This window comes from Harpegnathos saltator, unplaced genomic scaffold, assembly GCF_003227715.2.
Source record: "Harpegnathos saltator strain DR-91 unplaced genomic scaffold, Hsal_v8.6 scaffold160, whole genome shotgun sequence".
Classification (NCBI taxonomy): Eukaryota; Metazoa; Arthropoda; class Insecta; order Hymenoptera; family Formicidae; genus Harpegnathos; species Harpegnathos saltator.
In genome coordinates this window covers 740,452-759,937 of record NW_020229940.1, presented here as the reverse complement: position 1 = coordinate 759,937, position 19,486 = coordinate 740,452, and the positions used below count along the sequence as shown (strand labels likewise).

The 19,486-nt window shown below is 30.8% G+C and overlaps 2 protein-coding genes across 4 annotated transcripts; one reads left to right on the top strand and one right to left on the bottom strand.

Annotated features, from left to right (window-relative positions):
• Positions 1 to 1,734: 1,734 nt before the first annotated feature.
• On the bottom strand, positions 1,735 to 3,737 carry Fer2LCH (ferritin 2 light chain). 2 transcript variants are annotated; one of them, XM_025296904.1, is made up of 5 exons: positions 3,543 to 3,628; positions 3,252 to 3,352; positions 2,852 to 2,959; positions 2,332 to 2,609; positions 1,966 to 2,256 (listed from the first exon to the last, which is right to left on the bottom strand). In XM_025296904.1, the coding sequence occupies exons 3-5, from the start codon at positions 2,952 to 2,954 to the stop codon at positions 1,966 to 1,968; spliced, it is 672 nt and encodes a 223-aa protein (XP_025152689.1). In that variant the 5' UTR covers positions 2,955 to 2,959; positions 3,252 to 3,352; positions 3,543 to 3,628. The 2 variants fall into 2 exon arrangements, with proteins under 2 accessions (XP_011148151.1, XP_025152689.1); XM_011149849.3 differs by lacking the exon at positions 3,252 to 3,352 and having other exon boundaries at positions 1,735 to 2,256; positions 3,543 to 3,737.
• Positions 3,738 to 3,781: 44 nt separating this feature from the next.
• On the top strand, positions 3,782 to 18,008 carry Fer1HCH (ferritin 1 heavy chain). 2 transcript variants are annotated; one of them, XM_011149852.2, is made up of 6 exons: positions 3,782 to 4,081; positions 5,882 to 5,960; positions 16,730 to 16,848; positions 17,106 to 17,267; positions 17,399 to 17,539; positions 17,616 to 18,008. In XM_011149852.2, the coding sequence occupies exons 3-6, from the start codon at positions 16,735 to 16,737 to the stop codon at positions 17,769 to 17,771; spliced, it is 573 nt and encodes a 190-aa protein (XP_011148154.1). In that variant the 5' UTR covers positions 3,782 to 4,081; positions 5,882 to 5,960; positions 16,730 to 16,734; the 3' UTR covers positions 17,772 to 18,008. The 2 variants fall into 2 exon arrangements, with proteins under 2 accessions (XP_011148154.1, XP_011148153.1); XM_011149851.3 differs by lacking the exon at positions 5,882 to 5,960.
• Positions 18,009 to 19,486: the final 1,478 nt, after the last annotated feature.

Below are 19,486 nucleotides of genomic sequence, written 5' to 3'. Positions count from 1 at the left end.
AGTCGTTTAACTCGGTGTTACTTGAGTTGGGTTGCTAGTGTAACCTCAACCTCAACTAACCCTACTCTACCCAGAGAGTTGGATTTTCGAACGCAGCCCAGTATGGTTATATTTCAATGCATCTAAAGCCAGCGGCACACGGTGCTTGTTTTCGTCGTGCTGGATTGCTTGCTGGAAAAAATTCTGCGTTTTGATTGGTACATTTCCGAAGATGGATGGAAATACACCAATCAGAACACAGTATTTTCATCCAGCAAGCAATCCAGCACAAAAACAAGCATCGCGTGCCACTGGCTTTATTGCGGTCCATTGTTTCGCTAATCTCTTCTGAGTTGAGTCTACGGCTTCTCGTTATCACGTGCATCAGCTTGAGAAATTTTTAAAAGTCGATCTCTCTACGTCATAACGTAAATACGTTTAACGCGTGATCTCCATCCCACTTCTGAATCTTATTTAGTTATAGGAAATTTTTGATGGAGATAGGCAAGGAAACGAATTACTCCCTTCAATATGTAAAAATTATAATATCTCTAAATAAAATGCTTTACAATGTGAAATTTTAAAAGCGTATACAAAAATAAAAAAAATAAATGACTTGGCCTAAACGCGGAAATACTAATTGTCTGCGGAACAAAGCGTAGCTGCTTAAATACGCTAACGAATTGTTTAATGCTTGCTGAACTAAACGATAAAAGATTTTTACACGTAACGAGTCGGAAGCAAAAAGCCCCTATCCTTTTGTCTCTCATTCTTTTATTAGAGATTTCTCTCCATCCGATTCTTTGTTTCTTTGTTTGTCTCTTTTTTTTTCTTTCTTTGTTTACTCGCTTCTTAAAGTTGCCGATAAGCCTGATTATCTGTCATGCTTATTTTGTTGTTTTGCCACGCGTTTACTGCATGATAATTAAATATTTCTTACTTCTTTTATTTCTACTTATTTTAATTATTTTACTTTTTATTACTACTTATTTTATTCATTGGACTAACAAGAAGTCCAAAAATATCTCAAAAGTAGCGCCACCTGTAAACAAAATGATAGTTGTTTTATGTCCCCTTTGAAACCATATAACTTTTGTCTAAAACATTTTTCTTTAAAATGTCGCGTTTATAAAAAAATAGGGTAACCTGGGTAGTCTGAGATTGGGCGACTGAGTCACCCTATATTTATTTTATATATATACATATATAAATTTAGATATATCTGAAAATAAATTCAAATAAAATTACATACAATTCTATGAATTTATAATTTGTTATGAACAAGACATCAATTTAAATAATTTTTAATTTGTATCAATCATAAATTTGTTTATAAAAAGATATTTTGTTATAACACGTATACATATACATTATTATAGATTATATATAATAAATTCCTATATGCATTTATTTTTTCTATTTTACACATTAAAGATTCTTAACATTAAAAACAGTTAAGGCAAAATAACAGATTATACATATATTAAGCACTTCATAAGACTTAGAAGACTACCTTTAACAATGATGATTTAATCGTATACAAGCCTGTATATCCTTAACATTTGCTAGGCCTAGTTCCAAACAAATTTTCTATTTACGTGTAATATATGTATATATTTATGCATCATATCTGTTGATTGGTCTGACAGTTATTCTGTCAAAATAATTCAGTTATAATACACAAATATGTAGACATATTGTGCATAATTGGAAACTTTTTTGGAACTAGTCTTAATAAATATTAATATTATTATGTCTGATTGTGTTACAGGCATTTTATTATCTAATTTTATTTCCATTGGAGAAAGTTAAACGAATATAATCTGTGGATGGTGGAAGGGAATATAACCATTATAATTTTCAAAAATATCTTAAAATACAATCTATATATATGTATATATATATTTATATAAAAAGCTATGTAAAGTAATAGTAATAATATATCATCAGTAATAATATGTATCTTAAATTATATCAGCAAACAATTTACAAATTTTTTTGAAGATATTCGTCAAATAGAAATATGGAAACAGATGGATCACGTTCTCCCAACATCTTCTTTAAGTCATTTGTATAACCTGCTAATTGTCTTACACGTTGAGACAATGATTCTGTAAAACGTTCTTCAATGTAATGCGCAACAGCTGCATCCTGTTTGGTATGGTGCTGTGCTTGAGCATGGATACGTAATGTTTCATCAGCAAGTTGCTTCTCAGTATCAAGTGCTTTAGATAAACTGTTCAATTCATTTAACTCCAATACTCTGCTCTCTTTAACCTATAAATAATGATATGGATTATAATATATCTGTTCTCTAAGCACAAAGATTAAGCATAAATTGGTAATACTTACATTTTTCTTAAAGCGTGGAAGCTGATTAAAGTTCATCTTACCACCACGCTGTGCAATATATTTTATCAAATCTATAGCATCTTCCCATGATTGGTCTGAAAGTTTGCGATATAATCCTTTAAATCCTTCTCGATTAGCTTCATAATTTCCAAAATGTGTAGACATCAATAGAAACTCAAAGCTGGTTTCAATATTAGCATTTGTATATGCTTGAAGATCAGCTTGAAGTACATCAATAGCTCCATATTTGGCATTACAATTTGGAATTAATGGGTTATCTAGAAACATCAATAAAAAATTCTTATCAAAACTATAATTTTATTTAAGAAGTAACTTTTATCACAGAAATTTTAATGTTAAATCAGAAAAATTTCCTTTTTCATATATATATGCACATATATTATATATTATAACATATATAACTTTAATTCTGACGAAACTTAAATAATTTATATAACTGATTATTTTTTAAATTTTCATTACATCATATATCTTTTTTTATTATAATATATCTATATACCAGTTGCAGTGGGTCTAGTACTGCAAGCATTCTCAACATCATTGTAACAATATTCTGCAGAGGTCATTACCAAAAGAATAAACATTATCCCATAGGCCAACATTTTTGCTGAAATTTGATACATCATAATAATAAAGTATAAATCTTTATATATATTTATACAATATTCCAAAATTATTATATAAAAATGTTAACAGATCAGACAAAATATGTCAAGCATATAATTAGTTTTTACTTTTTATATAGTTTTACATTTTATATATTTATTATTTTATAGTAAATCTATAGTCAATGTATCTATTTTCGAATGACAATACAAGTGCCTTAACAGTATAAAAATATTTCATTTAGGAATATTGTTAAAAAATATCGAAAGAATGAGTAATGATATTTGTATTACTAATAGTCCCGAATACGATAACGAAAATAGAAATTCGTTCAAAGGTCGATCATGGATCATGAGGATGATTAACGATCTTGCGCAATATCATCGTATCGGGCCTTAAATAAAATCAACCATATACATGTATACAATTTGTGACGCAGTTGGCATATTATGCTATAAAAAATGCACAGTACTATTTGTACGCAATATGAAAAAGATGACAATATAGCGTTTTCGAAATTTCCTTTTCTTTACCGTATTCTTATTTACTGAGAAATATTATCGGTCTGAATTTGTGTAACGTACCTTTCTTGTGAATGATCGATACGCACATTCGATGGGAAGTAACGTGAATACTCTCGCTTCGACGTTCTCCCAACAATGAATGTCGCCAACTGGCGATAGGACTTTTCACTTAATCATAGTCAGCTGACGGGGCGGAGCGCGCGCATGCGTGTTCATTTCATACATTAGGTGACGGGTGTGAGGGGCAGTGAAATAGAAGGCGAATTCCAGTTTCCTCGTCCTCCCCGCTCATGTGGTTGAAGTGCGTATGTTGCACATTCGCCAACCGATTATTGTTAGCTGATCGATGGTCGTAAGACGCGTTTAGTCGCTACGCATTTTCTTATCTAACTCCAACGAAGGTAGCCTTCTATACCAGTGCGTATAAAGGTTGCTTCTGAACGAGGCGATTGGACTGTCGTGCATCTATTCATTTACTAGAAACTGCATTCTTTTTTTCGGGAGAAGTCGCATAACCTCATTTACGACAATGAAGTTATTTTATGTCTTTCTCGTTGCCTTGGCCTATGTCAGTAACACTCTCGGAGATGGATTAAAATGTAAGTCTTTGCAATTGATAATATCTTATTTGTTTACTTTGTGAACTCATGGCATCATTCAATATTTTGTTATTCTATTTTGTGTAGTTACATTATTTATACTAAATATATATTTAGTAGAGAAAAGAATAAATACGACCATAAAATAGTTTCAGAAGTACAACTATAATAAACAAAGTATATTTCTTTTATCTTTCTATGAATTACGAAAAAGGAATTTTATCACAGAAAATTTCAGTTTTCTATTCCAAATTCAAACCTAAATATAATAAAGACGATATATTTTGAACTTACAAAATCTTTATATATATTGTGGAGATAGAATGACTCTGCATAAAGTGTATGAAACATGATAGATTATTTTAATTGAGATACAAGACTTTTCTTTGAATATTGCTCATGCTGTTTCTCCTTTCAATTGTATTAAATAAACTCTACTAATTACAACGAAAAAAAAATGATCACAATCATATGCAATATTTGATTGTAAATATTTCAGAACTACAAATTTCTTTAATAAATATATATACGTTTTTAATATTGTACTTATGTGTATATATATATATATATATATATGTATTCTTTTAAGCTTATTCGATATATATCTTTATAATATATGCATATATATAAGTTTAATAATATTAATTAATAATATTAATAATATTAACTTATTAACATATCATTTTTATTAATTAGAATTTAAATTTCATATATAGATATATAAATTATATAAAGTATTATAATTATATTATAAATTATTTTATTAAGTATAAATTGTTGATAAATTAATGAGTATATTCTTTGAGAAACTACATATATTGCAATCTAAAGAGAACAAATTAACAGACTATAGTGATTGCTTTCTATTTGATCTTTGTCCCTTACTGATTCATGCATAGTAGATAAGGTTTGTCACTCCCCTAGCTTACGCAATTTATTAGGAAATGTTGAAATATGTTTGATGTATATATGTTTAAATTAACTTTGCGTCATTGCATAATGCTGATGTTACTTAGATTTATTAAAGCTCATCTGTGATATGTATGAATTATAATGCTTTGACAAACAGTAACTTAATTATATGATATATAATTTTAATACTTAATTTATTGTTTTATTTAATTAATTAATTAATTTTAATTTATATTTAATTATATATAATAGTAGGCTGTTAGGTTTTAAATAAATTATATCTTTGAGTTATCTTCACAGGAAAATAATCCATAATATAGGAATCTAGAATGATAATTTATTGGTTTACCTCTTTCAATATAAAGTTGTAGAAACATTCGTGAGTGTGTTTCATATAATTCAGTCGTAATGCGCAGGCACATCTTAATGGAATCATAGGTTTTGCTACGTTAAAATATTGACATTTTAAAGAAGTTTAGATATTTTTTGCTGCAAAAATATATATTCTATTTCTTACTATATTATAAAATAATGGTGTATACAAGGCATATAAAAAATATTTGGACAAACTTTGGGGGCAGATTCCTCACATCAAAACAAGGAAAAGAATCATGTAAACATATATTTGGAAATGCTTCATTTTTGAGTTATTATTGAAAAAACATTTTACAATAACACATCTGTTTGAAATTGTCAGCTCATAGAAAGTGTTCAAAATGTCTTCTTGCTTCTACACATGCATGAACTCGTCGGATCATGGACTATCGCACCCTTTCAAAGATTTTCACATGGTCGAATGGTTTCGCAGACTTCCATGATATGTTGATGAAGCATCTCTGAGTTTGGAATTTCTGTTGCATAAACTAATTCTTTTACGTGCCCCTACAGATAAAAATCCAAAGGATTGAGGTCGGATGAACGTGCAGGCTATGGAACTGGTCCTTCCCTACCTATCCATTTTGTCATGGTAGATATCAGTCAGTGCATCTCGAATAATGTGACTAAAATGTGCTGAACGCGTTGAACATAAACTTTCAATAATAACTCAAAAACGAAGCATTTCCATATGTTTACATGACATTTTTTCCTTATTTTGGTGTAAGGAACCCGCTTCCAAAGTTTGTCCAAGTATTTTTGATACACCCTGTACATTGTACATTGGCGCGAGGCCAATGATATAGCAATTACAAAATTTTTAATGTTTTACTGCATTGTATCAGCATGGATTTTGGTTTAAGCTTGGCGCTTCCGTTGTTTGACTTCTAGTGTTGATTATGTAATTATTGAATTTAAGGTAAACATACCGAATTACGCCGCTTTAAGCAGAAACTAATTTTTGAAAGTTTACTTTTAAAACAGTAAATTGGTGTTAGGTAAGACTATGAATCTTATTAAAAGTTATTATTGTGAATTAGCGGATATATAAATTAGAAATAAACAAGATTATTTATTTATATAAAAGAATTAAATGTGAACTGCAAATGTCTCGAATTATATCCACTGAGATTATAGAATGTCCCAATTTATGTCATTAATTATATACCAAATGACGATAAATAGAAAAACAAGGTGTTTTAATAATAAAGCGAAATCCTTTATTTGCTGAAAAACGTTAATAATTTTATTTGCCGAGCTGCTCATCCAAATGCCATGTTGCTTTCTTAATTATTATGCTGTTACTTTTAAAAACGCACGTAAACGTACGCAACGAAGACGTGATTTTGAAGTTGAGGTACTAACAAAATGCACATTATTGCCAAATTGAAGGATGTTGAATACTCAAAATATATTACAAAAAAATGATAAATGTTCTTTTCATTATGTGTTACATTAAGAAACCAAAGTTTTTTTCAAAATATGATTACATAAGTTATAATTTTATATATTAAAAATATTTAGTTATATTGAAAATATTGTTAAACGTTAATCACAAAGCATTTAATTATCAAATACACATATATATTCTATATAAGATACTATATGAGAGTTACAGAATTTAAGTTTTGATCTATGTTAATAGTATTAAATGAAAAGGACATCATGGAAGACGTTATGCTTATATAAAATATTACTTAAAGAAGTAAAGAAAACAAAAATATATTGCAAAACAAATTTGGAAATAAGTGCAAAAATAGATTTTTGTCCGGCACTTGGCCACTGTGCAGTGGCGTAATTCGGTACGTTTACCTTATTATTTCTAAGATATTTCGGTATCTAAATTAAAAAGGCTTCAAATATAAGCGCTTACAAAATTAGGATTACGTTTAAAAATATTAAACTAACTTTTCACTTTAATGTCTGCATTCACCTTAATGTCTTAAAAAAAAAAGTATATAGAGGATGTATAAAAAAATACCGGGACGGCGAAATATCTCGAAAACTAAACATTTTAGAGAAAAATGTTTCAGACAAAAGTTGTACGGTTTCAAGAAGGTCGTTTCAATGAAACGATTGTATCGTTTTGTTTACAAATGGCGCTACTTTCGAGATATTCATTGATCATTACTTTTCTTAAATGGAAACCCCAATTTTTTGTTATACCGTCTTTTTCTACCAATTAATTTAAACAACTTTTACCTGAAACATTTTTTTATTTGTCTAATATTTTTTAGATATATAAGAAAAACTTAATAATTTTTTCAATATTTAACTCATGATATCTCGAATTATTTGACGAAAGAAAATGTGGTACTGACTTTTGCAAATTTCAAAATCATCAAATTAACAAAAATCAGGGCGTTATTGTATCAATATATTCTTTCGACTAAGTAGAGCATAAAAGTCTAGTACAACTTTTTCTTCTGACAAATAATTAGCGAGATATTGTGAGTTAAATATTGAAAAGGTTATCAAGTTTTCCTTAAATATCTCAATAAATGTTAGGCAAATAAAAAGATATTTCAGATAAAAATTTAAATTAGTTGATAGAAAAAGACGGTGTAATAAAAAATTGGGATTTCCATTTAAGAAAAGTAATTATCAGTGAATATTTCGAAAGTAGTGTCATCTGTGAATAAAACGATATAGTCGTTTCATATCCTCCTTGAAACCGTACAACTTTTGTTTGAAACATTTTTTTCTAAAATTCTCAGTTTTCGAGATATTTCGCCGTCCCAGTATTTTTTATGCACCCTGTATATATATATATACAGGGTGTATAAAAAATACCGGGATGATGAAATATCAGAAAAACTAAGCATTTTAGAAAAAAATTTTTCGGATGGAAATTATAAGGTTTCAAAAGATCTATTTACTGAGTTTATTATTATGAGTTTGACCTTGGGTGGTATCGCCAAGGTCAGGACAAGGTCACTTTAAATTTTTTGAATGGGACCCCATATTTTTGATTGCATATTCTTGTAGCCCTTCAGAGAGACTTTTTCAAAGCATTATAATTTTTTCTATTTTGAGTAAGCCGTTTCGAAGTTATCTTTTTATGATAAGATGTCCAGCCAACCAAGACAAGATCAAAGAAGTATTCAGCCAGCCAAGTCAAGATCCTTACAAAAGCGTTTGAGAATAATGTTAATCTCTAAAAGAAAAAGTAATAAGCTAGGAAACAAAAAGGTTTATCCAATAAACAGAAATGTGTATTAATTAGATAACAAAATCGATAATTCAATTAAAGAAAGAAAAATCAGTAAGAAAAGTAATTTATCTTTTCCGTATGAAACAACGCGTATCATGTACAAGTAATATCTTCTACTTCAAGTCAAATTCATTGCAATTGATTTGAAATGATTCGAAGGTGAATTTTAGTACTGTTATAAATTTAATACATTAGTATTATTTTAATATTACATGTGCTGAAATACAAGTCACGAAATTGCTCCAGCCGTTGGTTGAACATCTTATCATAAAAAGCTCAATAACTTCGAAACGGCTTACTTAAAGTGGAAAAAATTATAGTGCTTTGAAAAGGTCTGGAGAAAGACTACAAGAATATGCAATAAAAAATAGAGGATCCCATTTAAAAAATTCAAGATGACCTTGTCCTAACCTTGGCGACACCATCCAAGATCAAACTCATAATGTCAGTAAATAGATCTTTTGAAACTCTACAATTTTTATTTGAAAAATTTTTTATACACCCTGTATATATAGGGTGTACAAAAAGTATCGAAACCTCTTAATATCTCGGAAAATACGCATTTTAGAAAAAAATATTTCATACAAAGTTAATAGGATTTTTTAAGCGTATTATGGCAATATTATTATGACTTTGAATAGCGTTGTCAAGGTCACATAATGGTCATCTTAAATTTCTTAAATGAAATCCCCTATTTTTCATTACATATTCTTGTAGCTTATCTCGAGAGCTTTCCAAAACACTATAATTAAATATTTTTTCGTTATTATTCGACGACGGAGTTTGTTAAAATTCTGAGGTTAGGTTCTCACAAACTTCAATTCAGTTTGTAATTTTAGGTACGAACTCGATCAAGATGAAATAGCATTAAATCGGCAAACAGAATAAGATTTTACAAAAGCGGTAGCGAACCAATGAGTAGTGATATCTCTGGATATAACAGTAATCTGAGCGGCGGAAACCTATGCATTAACAGTTTGATAATGTGCCAGTCTAATGTTAAAATTGGAAATAGGGTTTTCGCACACAAAAATGAAAATAGCAAAATCGACGGTGCATCTCACACACAGATACACACGTGCACACACGCATACACATATAGGCACACACAAAAGAGATGTAAATCCGACCATGCAAACTCCACGCAGTAATATTAATACCAGCAGTACTGCAACTTTTAAGTCTTCTAACTCGAAAAATACCTGACGAAAAAACATTTAATTATAATGCTTTGGAGAGCCCTCGAGATAAGCTACAAGAATATGTAATGAAGAATAGGGGGTTCCATTTAAGAAATTTAAGATGACCTTCATGTGACCTTGACAACGCTTAAGGTCATAATAATAATATCGCCATATAAATGCGCCTTATAAAACCCTACTAATTTTGTCTGAAACATTTTTTTCATTTGCCTAATATTTTTTGAGATATTTAAGGGAAACTTGATAACTGTTTCAATATTTAACTCACAATATCTCGCTAACTACTTGTCAGAAGAAAAAGTGGTACTAGACTTTTTTGTTCTATTTAATCTCAAGAATATATTGTTATAATAGCGCCCTGACTTTTATTACTGACTTACTGACTTTTGGAAATTTCAAAATCATCAAATTAATTTGATGATTACAAAAACATAGATACACATAAGAATGTTTATATTGCTATATAGAAAAGTATTAAAATAATACATAAAATATATATAATAATATATAAAGTATCTCGGAATTTTATTGACTTTAAAAATGTATTGACTTTATCATAAGTTCCAGTACTGTTTTGCATTTTTCCAGTATTTTTGCATTTTTATATGTAGAATGGTCAGAGAAAACAATTATGTCTAAAAAAATCATTATTCTATTAAAAAATTTTTAAATGTTTTTAATATAATTTTAATGAAACAACTCCAAATTAAAAAATTTTTCTTTTATCAAAATGTATCTTCTTTTTGCTACCATATAATCTCTAAAAAGAACAATCGATATCTCACTTAGTTTAAAAGATTACAGTAAATTGATTACGATGGGAGTGTCCCGTATATATTAAATTTGTATAGCTACTGATTAAATCAAACTTTTTATTCTGCCAATCCATCCTCTTAATAGATAACAAGATCACGTATTTCTTTATCAATATCTTATCAAAAAATAAAATAATTTATCAGATTATGATTTATCTAACGCGATGACAATAATAAATTAGCGTTTTAATTACGCAGATTAAATTACAATAATATCATTATAATGACAATCTTTTTTATTAATTTATATACAGCATGTTTAAAAAAGGATTAGCTAGAAGTAGAACGGTCTCGAGAGGTACGTATTTTAGTGATGTTATTTTTTTTCTAGATGGAAGTGCCAAAAAGATATGAAGATCATTTCTTTTTCTGGAATCATTTTCAAACATTAACAATTGTAGTTCACTTTAAGACGAATACAATGATCACAGACACCAAAGGTCATAGACAAAAAAGATGGAAAATAAAAATTTATCATTCATACTCGAATGCACAGTCGCGAACATTAATACACATCCTAATTTATTCTCTGAATAACTTTTTCGTTCTCTGATATAATATTTGACTGAATTTTATGATATATACGATTAATATTTGACGTCTGTGAAGTTAGCCCCGATTTTGAAAATTTGAAAGAAAAATGAGCTTAGTTCTGATTGCCCCGCAAAGAATTCTAGAGTTCTCAATTAATAAAAAAAAAAGTTCCGTTGATTAAAGTGGTTAAAACACGAAATAAAGTTATGGGGGGGGGGGGCCAACTTCACGATTGTGATACTTTGATGGACTAGAACTCTTTCATTTCTGCTCGAATCGATTCAAGTCATAAGGAAAACCGATAGAACTCTTCGGAGGGCTACCAGAACTCTAAAGAAATTGACCGATTTCCGAAAAAAATTTGTCTCCTAATTGTATTTAGATTAGAATTGTATTTAGATTTAGAATAGAATTCTTATAATCAGACGTAAGGTATTGCACCGTGAAGATGAATGAACTTTCCGCAAAACTGCGCTACATTTTACAATTTTATTTCGATAAAGGCGCAAATGCTGCGCAGGCCCGTGAAGAAATTTGTGCTGTTCATGAGCAAAATACGTTATCAAAAGCAACAGCCAAAAGATGATTCAGCCGCTTTCGTTCTGGAAATTTCGATGTCCAAGATGCTTCTCGCAGTGGGCGACCAATCACAGAAAAAGTGGATGATATTCTGACAAAAGTCGAGCAAGACCGGCATATCATAAGCAGTCCTACATAAGCAGTCATGACATCGCCAATGACCTAAACATCCATCACCAAACAGTGTTAAACCATTTGGAGAAAGTTGGCTACAAAAAGAAGCTCGATGTTTGGGTGCACATGATCTGACTCAAAAAAATTTACTTGATCGAATTTCTATCTGCGAATCTCTACTGAAACGTAACGAAATTGAGCTATTCCTGAAGCGGTTGATCACGAGTGATGAAAAGTGGATAACCTACAACAACAATCTATGAAAAAGATCGTGGTCGAAGTGAGGAGAAGCTTCACAGTCTGTGGCAAAGCCCACACTGACGCCCAGGAAGATTATGCGTTTGGTGAGATTGGTAAGGCATCGTGCATCACGAGCTGCTGCTGCCACGCAGAACAATAGACTCGGACCTGTACTGTCGACAATTAGCGCGATTGCACCTAGCAATTTAAAAGAAACGGCCGGAACTGGTCAACAGAAAGGGTGTCGTATACCACGCTGACAACGCCAGACCGCATACATCTTTAACGACCCGTCAGAAATTGAGAGAACTTGGCTGGGAGGTTTTAATGCATCCACCGTATAGCCCGGACCTGGCGCCGTCAGACTATCATTTGTTTCGGTCTCTGCAGAATTCCTTGAATGGTGTTAAGTTAATTTCAAAAGAGGCCTGTGAAAACCACGTGTCACAATTTTTTGACCAGAGACCACAGAAGTTCTATAGCGACGGGATTATGGTGTTGCCGGAAAAATGGCAGAAGGTCATCGAACAAAATGGTCCATATGTGGTTTCATAATGTTATTTTCAAATAACAATAAATGTATTGTCAATTTTGACCTCCAAAGGCTCAATACTTTTTAGACAACCTAATATTATATACAGGGTGTCCCATTTTAAATGATCCAGCCCAATATCTCGAAAACTAAACTCAGTAGACAAAAATATTTCGAACAAAAGTTGTTTGGCTCAAAGAGGGACATAAGATGGTGCCATTGATTTGACCTTGGATAGTCCTCTGAAGGTCACGTGAAGGTCACTCCATTTTTTAAATGGAACCCCTATTTTTCATTACATATTCTTCTAGCTCATCTTGAATTTTCCAAAACACTATAACTAAGTTACTTTTCGTTAAGTACTTGTCAAGTTATAAGACAATATCAGGACTGATCCGGCCGGTTAAGGCAAGATCACGAGGATGTCTTATAAACAAGAGTCTTAAGATGTACTTATAGATAAAAATCTAAGAGATTCAAATCGAGCGGTCGTGTAAGCCAAACTTGTAGAAGACCGATGGCTCCTCTTCTGCTAATCTATCTATTGATGTAATTATTATTCTCTCGAGTAATACGACTGAAATATGTTGGAGATATGCTTAATAAAAACTGTTTATAACTTGGAAAAGAAGCGTTTCTGGATCTATGTTTATACTTTTTTCATTGGTAATGATTCATATATGAATGAAACAGAGAAGTGCCATCATTGATAATAATTCATGTACGAGCACCATAAATAAATTCACTCCAAAAAAGCGGTACACTTAAAATGTGGGAAGAATTTACCAAACTTCAAATGATCATAACTTGGTAAATAATAGAGATAGAAAGGTCTTTAAAAAATGAAAATAAAGCTTGGAATCTCTAATTAAAGAATCGATTTATTTTTATGTAGCAAGAAAAATTTATTGAGAATGACGGATGACAAAGCGAGAACATGTGAAATTGAAAAATATTTGTCCAAGTTTGCCACGGCATATAGCGAGAGTCAAGTGTCGTAATGCAATTGGATAAAAAGCATGTGAGTAGTACAAAGGCTCTTCTTTAAAATGCTTTTTGAATCGTTTCGATATGATGATTTGTTGCTGAATAATTCGCATTTAAAGTAAAATACTGTTTTTTTCTTTAAATGTAAATAATTCGGTGAAAAATCATCGTACGACACGATTAAAAAAGCATTTTAAAGAAGAGACTCTATACTATCACATGCTTTTTATGCGATTGAGTTGCAATACTTGACTCTCGCCATGCGCCGTGACAAACTCGGACAAATATTTTTCAATTTCGCATACTCTCGCTTTGTCATCTCCATTTTCAATAAATTTTTCTCGCTACATTAAAATAAATCGATTCTTTAATTAGAGATTCCAAGTTTTATTTTCATTTTTTAAAGACCTTTCTATTTTTATTATTTACCAAGTTATGATCATTTAAAGCTTGGTAAATTTTTCCCATATTTTAAGTGTACCGCTTTTTTTTGGAGTGAGTGTAGTTTTGCTGAACCCAAGTAACTTCTAATATCTCGGTGCGGGGTTGCTCATCAGATTTCTGTAATTAATATCTTGATAACAATTGCATTTATCATAAAATACTATGGGACTTTTATATTTGTTTTAATTAGTTCTATATTTCTATTGGTTCTGTAGCTACATGAGTTACCGAACATCTATATACACTCATATAGGGACTCATATGGGACACAGGGTGTCCCATTTTAATGTCCCATCCCAAATAACTCTTCAGTATTGAAGCTTCAAGGCAAATGATCTGAATAAAAGTTGTAGGGATTCAAGTGAGCTACCTTATAATGACCTTGACTTTGACCTTGACTTCTATTTTCAAGGTCGTTTGAAGGTCAACTTGCGTTTTTTAAATGGAAACCCTTATTTTTTATGACACTTTTTCTTCTAGTTAATTTGGACAACTCTTGTTTAAAGCATTTTTTTATTTGTCTAATATCTTTTGAGATATTTGAAGAAAACTTAATAACTTTTTCAATTTTTAACTTACATCTCGCTAACTATTTGTCGGAAGAAAAAGTGGTACTAGACTTTCTTGCTTTATTCTTATATTATTTATATTCTTATTATATATTATATTCTTTATTATATATTATATTCTTATTATATTATATAGTCTCAAGAATATATTGTTACAATAGCGCCCTGACTTTTGTTAACTTACTGATTTTTGGAAATTTCGAAATCATCAGATTAAATATTGAATCAATTAAATATTGAAAAAGTTATCAAGTTTTGCTCAAATATCTCAAAAAAATTAGACAAAAAAATGTTTTAGACAAAAGTTGTTCAAATTAACTAGTAGCAAAAAGAGTGTGATAAAAAATAAGGGTTCCCATTTAAAAAACGCAAGTTGATCTTCAAATGACCTTGAAAATAGAAGTCAAGGTCAAAGTCAAGGTCATCATAAAATAGCTCACTTAAATCCCTACAACTTTATTCAGATCATTTTCCTTGAAACTTCAATACTGAAGAGTTATTTGGCGTGGGACATTAAAATGGGACACCCTGTATACATGTATTTTATATGTTTTCGATTATACTTACGTTAATATTAGATTTGAAAAAAAAAGAAGAAAAAAATCATAGCAAAATCGAACTCTAATCGTTAGCTTATTAGTCACGTGAGTTAGGTTGCTCCCTCACCGCGGCATTTAGGAAGAGCCTGCTTGTGTATTCTACTTTATGCGCCATGTCTAATTCCTTAAACTTTATTATTGAATAATTTAAAAACTATCGAGTTTTTAAGCAAACGGCAATACGAGTCAAATATTTTTCAATTTTTACCTATCTAAAAGAATTCAGTCAAATCGATGATTTACATCATACAATTCTTGTGCAATACTCTTGTGAGTATCTATGATCGTTCTATTTGAGAAGGATTACAATCGTAAATATTTGGAAATGGACAGTTTCATTTAAAAATGTGGGTACGACTCATATTTCTTTGATATCTACATTTAGAAAAGAAACAACGTGATCAAAATAGTCTCACGAAACTGCTTCACTTTTTATCTGAAATATTTCATTCTATATCAATAATTTTAGAAAAAAATTGACCGGATTGATTAAAGTGGAATGCTGTGCGTTTGTGGGTGCGTGTGCTTGTGTGCGTGCGTGCGTGCGTGCGAACGTACGTACGTACGTACGTGTGTGTGTGTGTGTGCGTGTGCGTGTGCGTGTGTGTGTGCGTGTGCGTGTGCGTGTGCGTGTGCGTGTGCGTGTGTGTGTGTGTGTGTGTGTGTGAGCGCGTGTGTGTGAGCGCGTGTGTGTGAGCGCGTGTGTGTGTGTGTGTGGGTGTATGTACGCGTGCATGTGTGCATGCGTGCGTGCGTACATACGTGCGTGCAAGATATTACAAAAATATACCACATATACCACAAAATATAACAAATTATGAGAGATAATGAAAGATATACGTAAATAATCAATATGAGTTAGAAAATTAATCAGAAACGTATTATGTGTATGAAATATAAGGAAAATACCGTTATTAAAGAAAAATACTGTTGTTATACAATTGCACTTTACTAATATATATTTTTTAGCTTAAATATAAACAAAAGGAATAGATTTAATTTCAACTAAACACAATAATATTAGCGCATAATTAGCTAATTATTTTTAAATTTTTAGTTATTTTTAAACATTAAACAATGGGAGAATATATTCAGTGTATGTGTTTATAACTTTACTTAATTGATTTCTCGGCTTTTAAATTAACAGTAACGTTCGGCATTTCAGATTGCTTCTTTGTATCAAAATGCATCGCTTTACATTGGTTAGAATGACTGATATGCACATGTCATATAATTCCAATTGCAATTCTAAATAATAGTATTTTTCGTTAACACCTTATATCTCATACAATGCATTTTCAACCATTTAGTTTCCTATTATTCCGATTAGTTTCCTATTATTCCATTAGTTTCCTATCTCATATTGTTTATTTATGTATCTCTTATGTTTGGTCGGTGTACTTTTTAACACCCTGTGTACGCGCACGCGCGCGCACACACAACACACAGGATATAAAAATTAATTAATATTTCATCATATTAAATATATTTTTATCTTTAAGTCTGATTTTATATTTTATCTCTTTCTCCAGGTACAATGAAACCTGCAGAATTACCAACGTCATGGGTGGATATGGTAGATCCATGCATAAAGATCATGGAATCTCAAGTCAAAACCGAAGTCGAAGCTGCAATGACTTATCTTGCAATGGTATGCAAATATGTGAAAATAATTCTTTTTGCAATTTTAATTGCAAATTTCTTAAAAAAATGAAGTAATGGAGCAATTGGAAACTGGATTCATATTCAATGTCCAAAAAGCTACAGAAAATTATTTATGATAGTCTTGTTTTAGTGTTTGAGGAAAAGTCTTTTTTTTTTGTAGAATAATATAATTATTCCCACTATATATATATAATATAAAATAATATCGGTAAATATACGTTAATATATTTTTTATGTTACCAGGGTGCTCATTTTGCACGTGATACTATAAATCGTCCAGGATTTAGTAAATTCTTTTTTGAGAGTGCAAGCGAAGAAAGAGAGCATGCATTAAAAGTCATTGAATATTTATTAATGCGAGGACAACTTACAAGTGACGTTAGTAAGCTTCTTAAGTTTCCTTTGGTAAGTATTTCCTCTTTTTACGAACATTTTATGAGCGTTGAGTGTATTAGAATATTTAAATAGAGATTATGAAAAAATTAATTTGGCACACACAAATATACTTGTAATTGTAATTACAAAAATTTACTTAGAAACCGATACGCGAAGAGTGGAATAGTGGTGTTGAAGCCCTCACTGACGCTTTGAATTTAGAAGCTCAAGTTACGCGTAGCATTCGTGAAATAATCACAACTTGTGAAAATCCGAAAACGTTCACTTTCAATGATTATCATGTGAGTATTATAAGAAAATAAAAATAAATCTTACAGGAATAATCCGTTATTAATTACATATTATAATTTTTCACAGTTGGTGGACTATTTTACGTCAGATTTCTTAGATGAACAATATAAAGGCCAACGGGAACTTGCTGGTAAAATTTCGACATTGGGTAAAATGATGCAAACACACGGAGAGTTGGGAGAATTTTTATTTGATAAGAAATTATTGAGTGGTGAGATATAAGTGTTTTGATGATTATAATACTCTTATAAATACATGTAAAATTATGGCCATATTTAGAATATATATTATATAAAACTCAGACGATTACATATTTGTATTTTACTGTAGCAATATGAAGTTAAATAACAAATGATGTTATGTAAAACACATTTCTAAATATGGCCTGTAATAGGAATACGAGAAACAAAATGTTTACAAAATGTTTGTTAATTCATAATAAATATATCTTCCTTAATAGATAAATTAAATTATTTTTAAATGCTGCATTATTCAATAATAATTTTATTTTTTAAAAAAAGTAATAAGAAGCATCTTTATATCCGTTTTCTTTTATAAATAGAAATTAAATCACAAAATTCAGATCAGATCTGTCTGTCGTCGGAGTCAGTTTTGTTCTGTTCTTCACAGAGCAAAACATGTTTTGTTTTGCTCTGTGCGTGATAGTTTCTAGATTTCGGATCTTGCTAATCTTTTCTCATGGAGCCTAAGTTGTTAGGGTTGCTCGACCCGAGTGGTCAAGCCTGTCTCGTGCTCGTGTGGTCTGATTTCGCATCCGGGATATTTGTCTGGTGCTGGTCATCCTAATTTTAAGGGTCAAATAACGGACGGTATGCAGCCTAGCATCTCAACTGTATTGTCACTGGACGATAACTTATTTCGGAGCATCAGAGATATTATTCGCTCAGAATTTGATAAGTTTCGTTTAGAATTTAAGGAGATACATCTTACCGAACTGGATAAAGTCAGGGCTGATATCGGTGATCTTTCTGCGAGGATCCCTACATGTGAAGGCCGTATTACGCCGAGCGCCAATCTTGAAGAGAAGCTGAAAATTGCTGGATAGAGAGCGCAGAGCTCGGAATTTAATATTTTTCGATCTTAAAGAACATGATACGTCTTCTGGATCAAGATGCCTCTTTAGTTAACGAAATATGTAACATTATAATTCCAAATTATCGTTATAATGTAAAGTTGGCTAGACTTGATAAGAAGCGTGTTGATTTTTATAGAGCATTACATGTCATTATTTTTCAAAACAAGGATGAGGCTCTGTCGATTGTCCGTAATGTTAAATGTTATGATGGTCCCATTCGTATCCGACATGACTTGACTAGTAAATAAAGAAAACATCGTATCTGCGAAAGAAGCGTATCTGCGAACAGAACTGAAAGCTGCCTATGACTTCGGTGACTCTAATAAAACAATTAGATATTTTAATGGTATACTTAAAATTGTAAATGCGAAATCCTAAGTAAAAATCCTAAGTAAAAAAAACTAATTAAATCTCCTTTAGTGTATTTTCAAAACGTACGTGGGTTAAGATCTAAGCTGCTTGATTTGTGATATTCTATTGCTTCACTTTCGGCGACATTTTCCTTCCATATAATCATTTTTTTCGAAACTTGGTTGTGTGATAGTATCACTGACACCGATTGGGTCTTAATAATTTCACGATATATCGTCGTGTGTGTGTGTGTCAGCAGAGATAAAGATCCTCTTCTATTAAAGCGATTACTTGCGTTACTTCATTTTCGCTAAGATGTCTTATTTTTATATATGTAAATGTATGGAAATTGTGCTACTTAAGGTCAATTATCTGAAAACACATCTAGCAAGTAAAAGGAAGCTTTTACACTAATAAACTTGCATCACATCAACTCGCAAGTCTGTAATAGATTCTAACGCGAGAAACAGAATTTATGTATCTACATTGT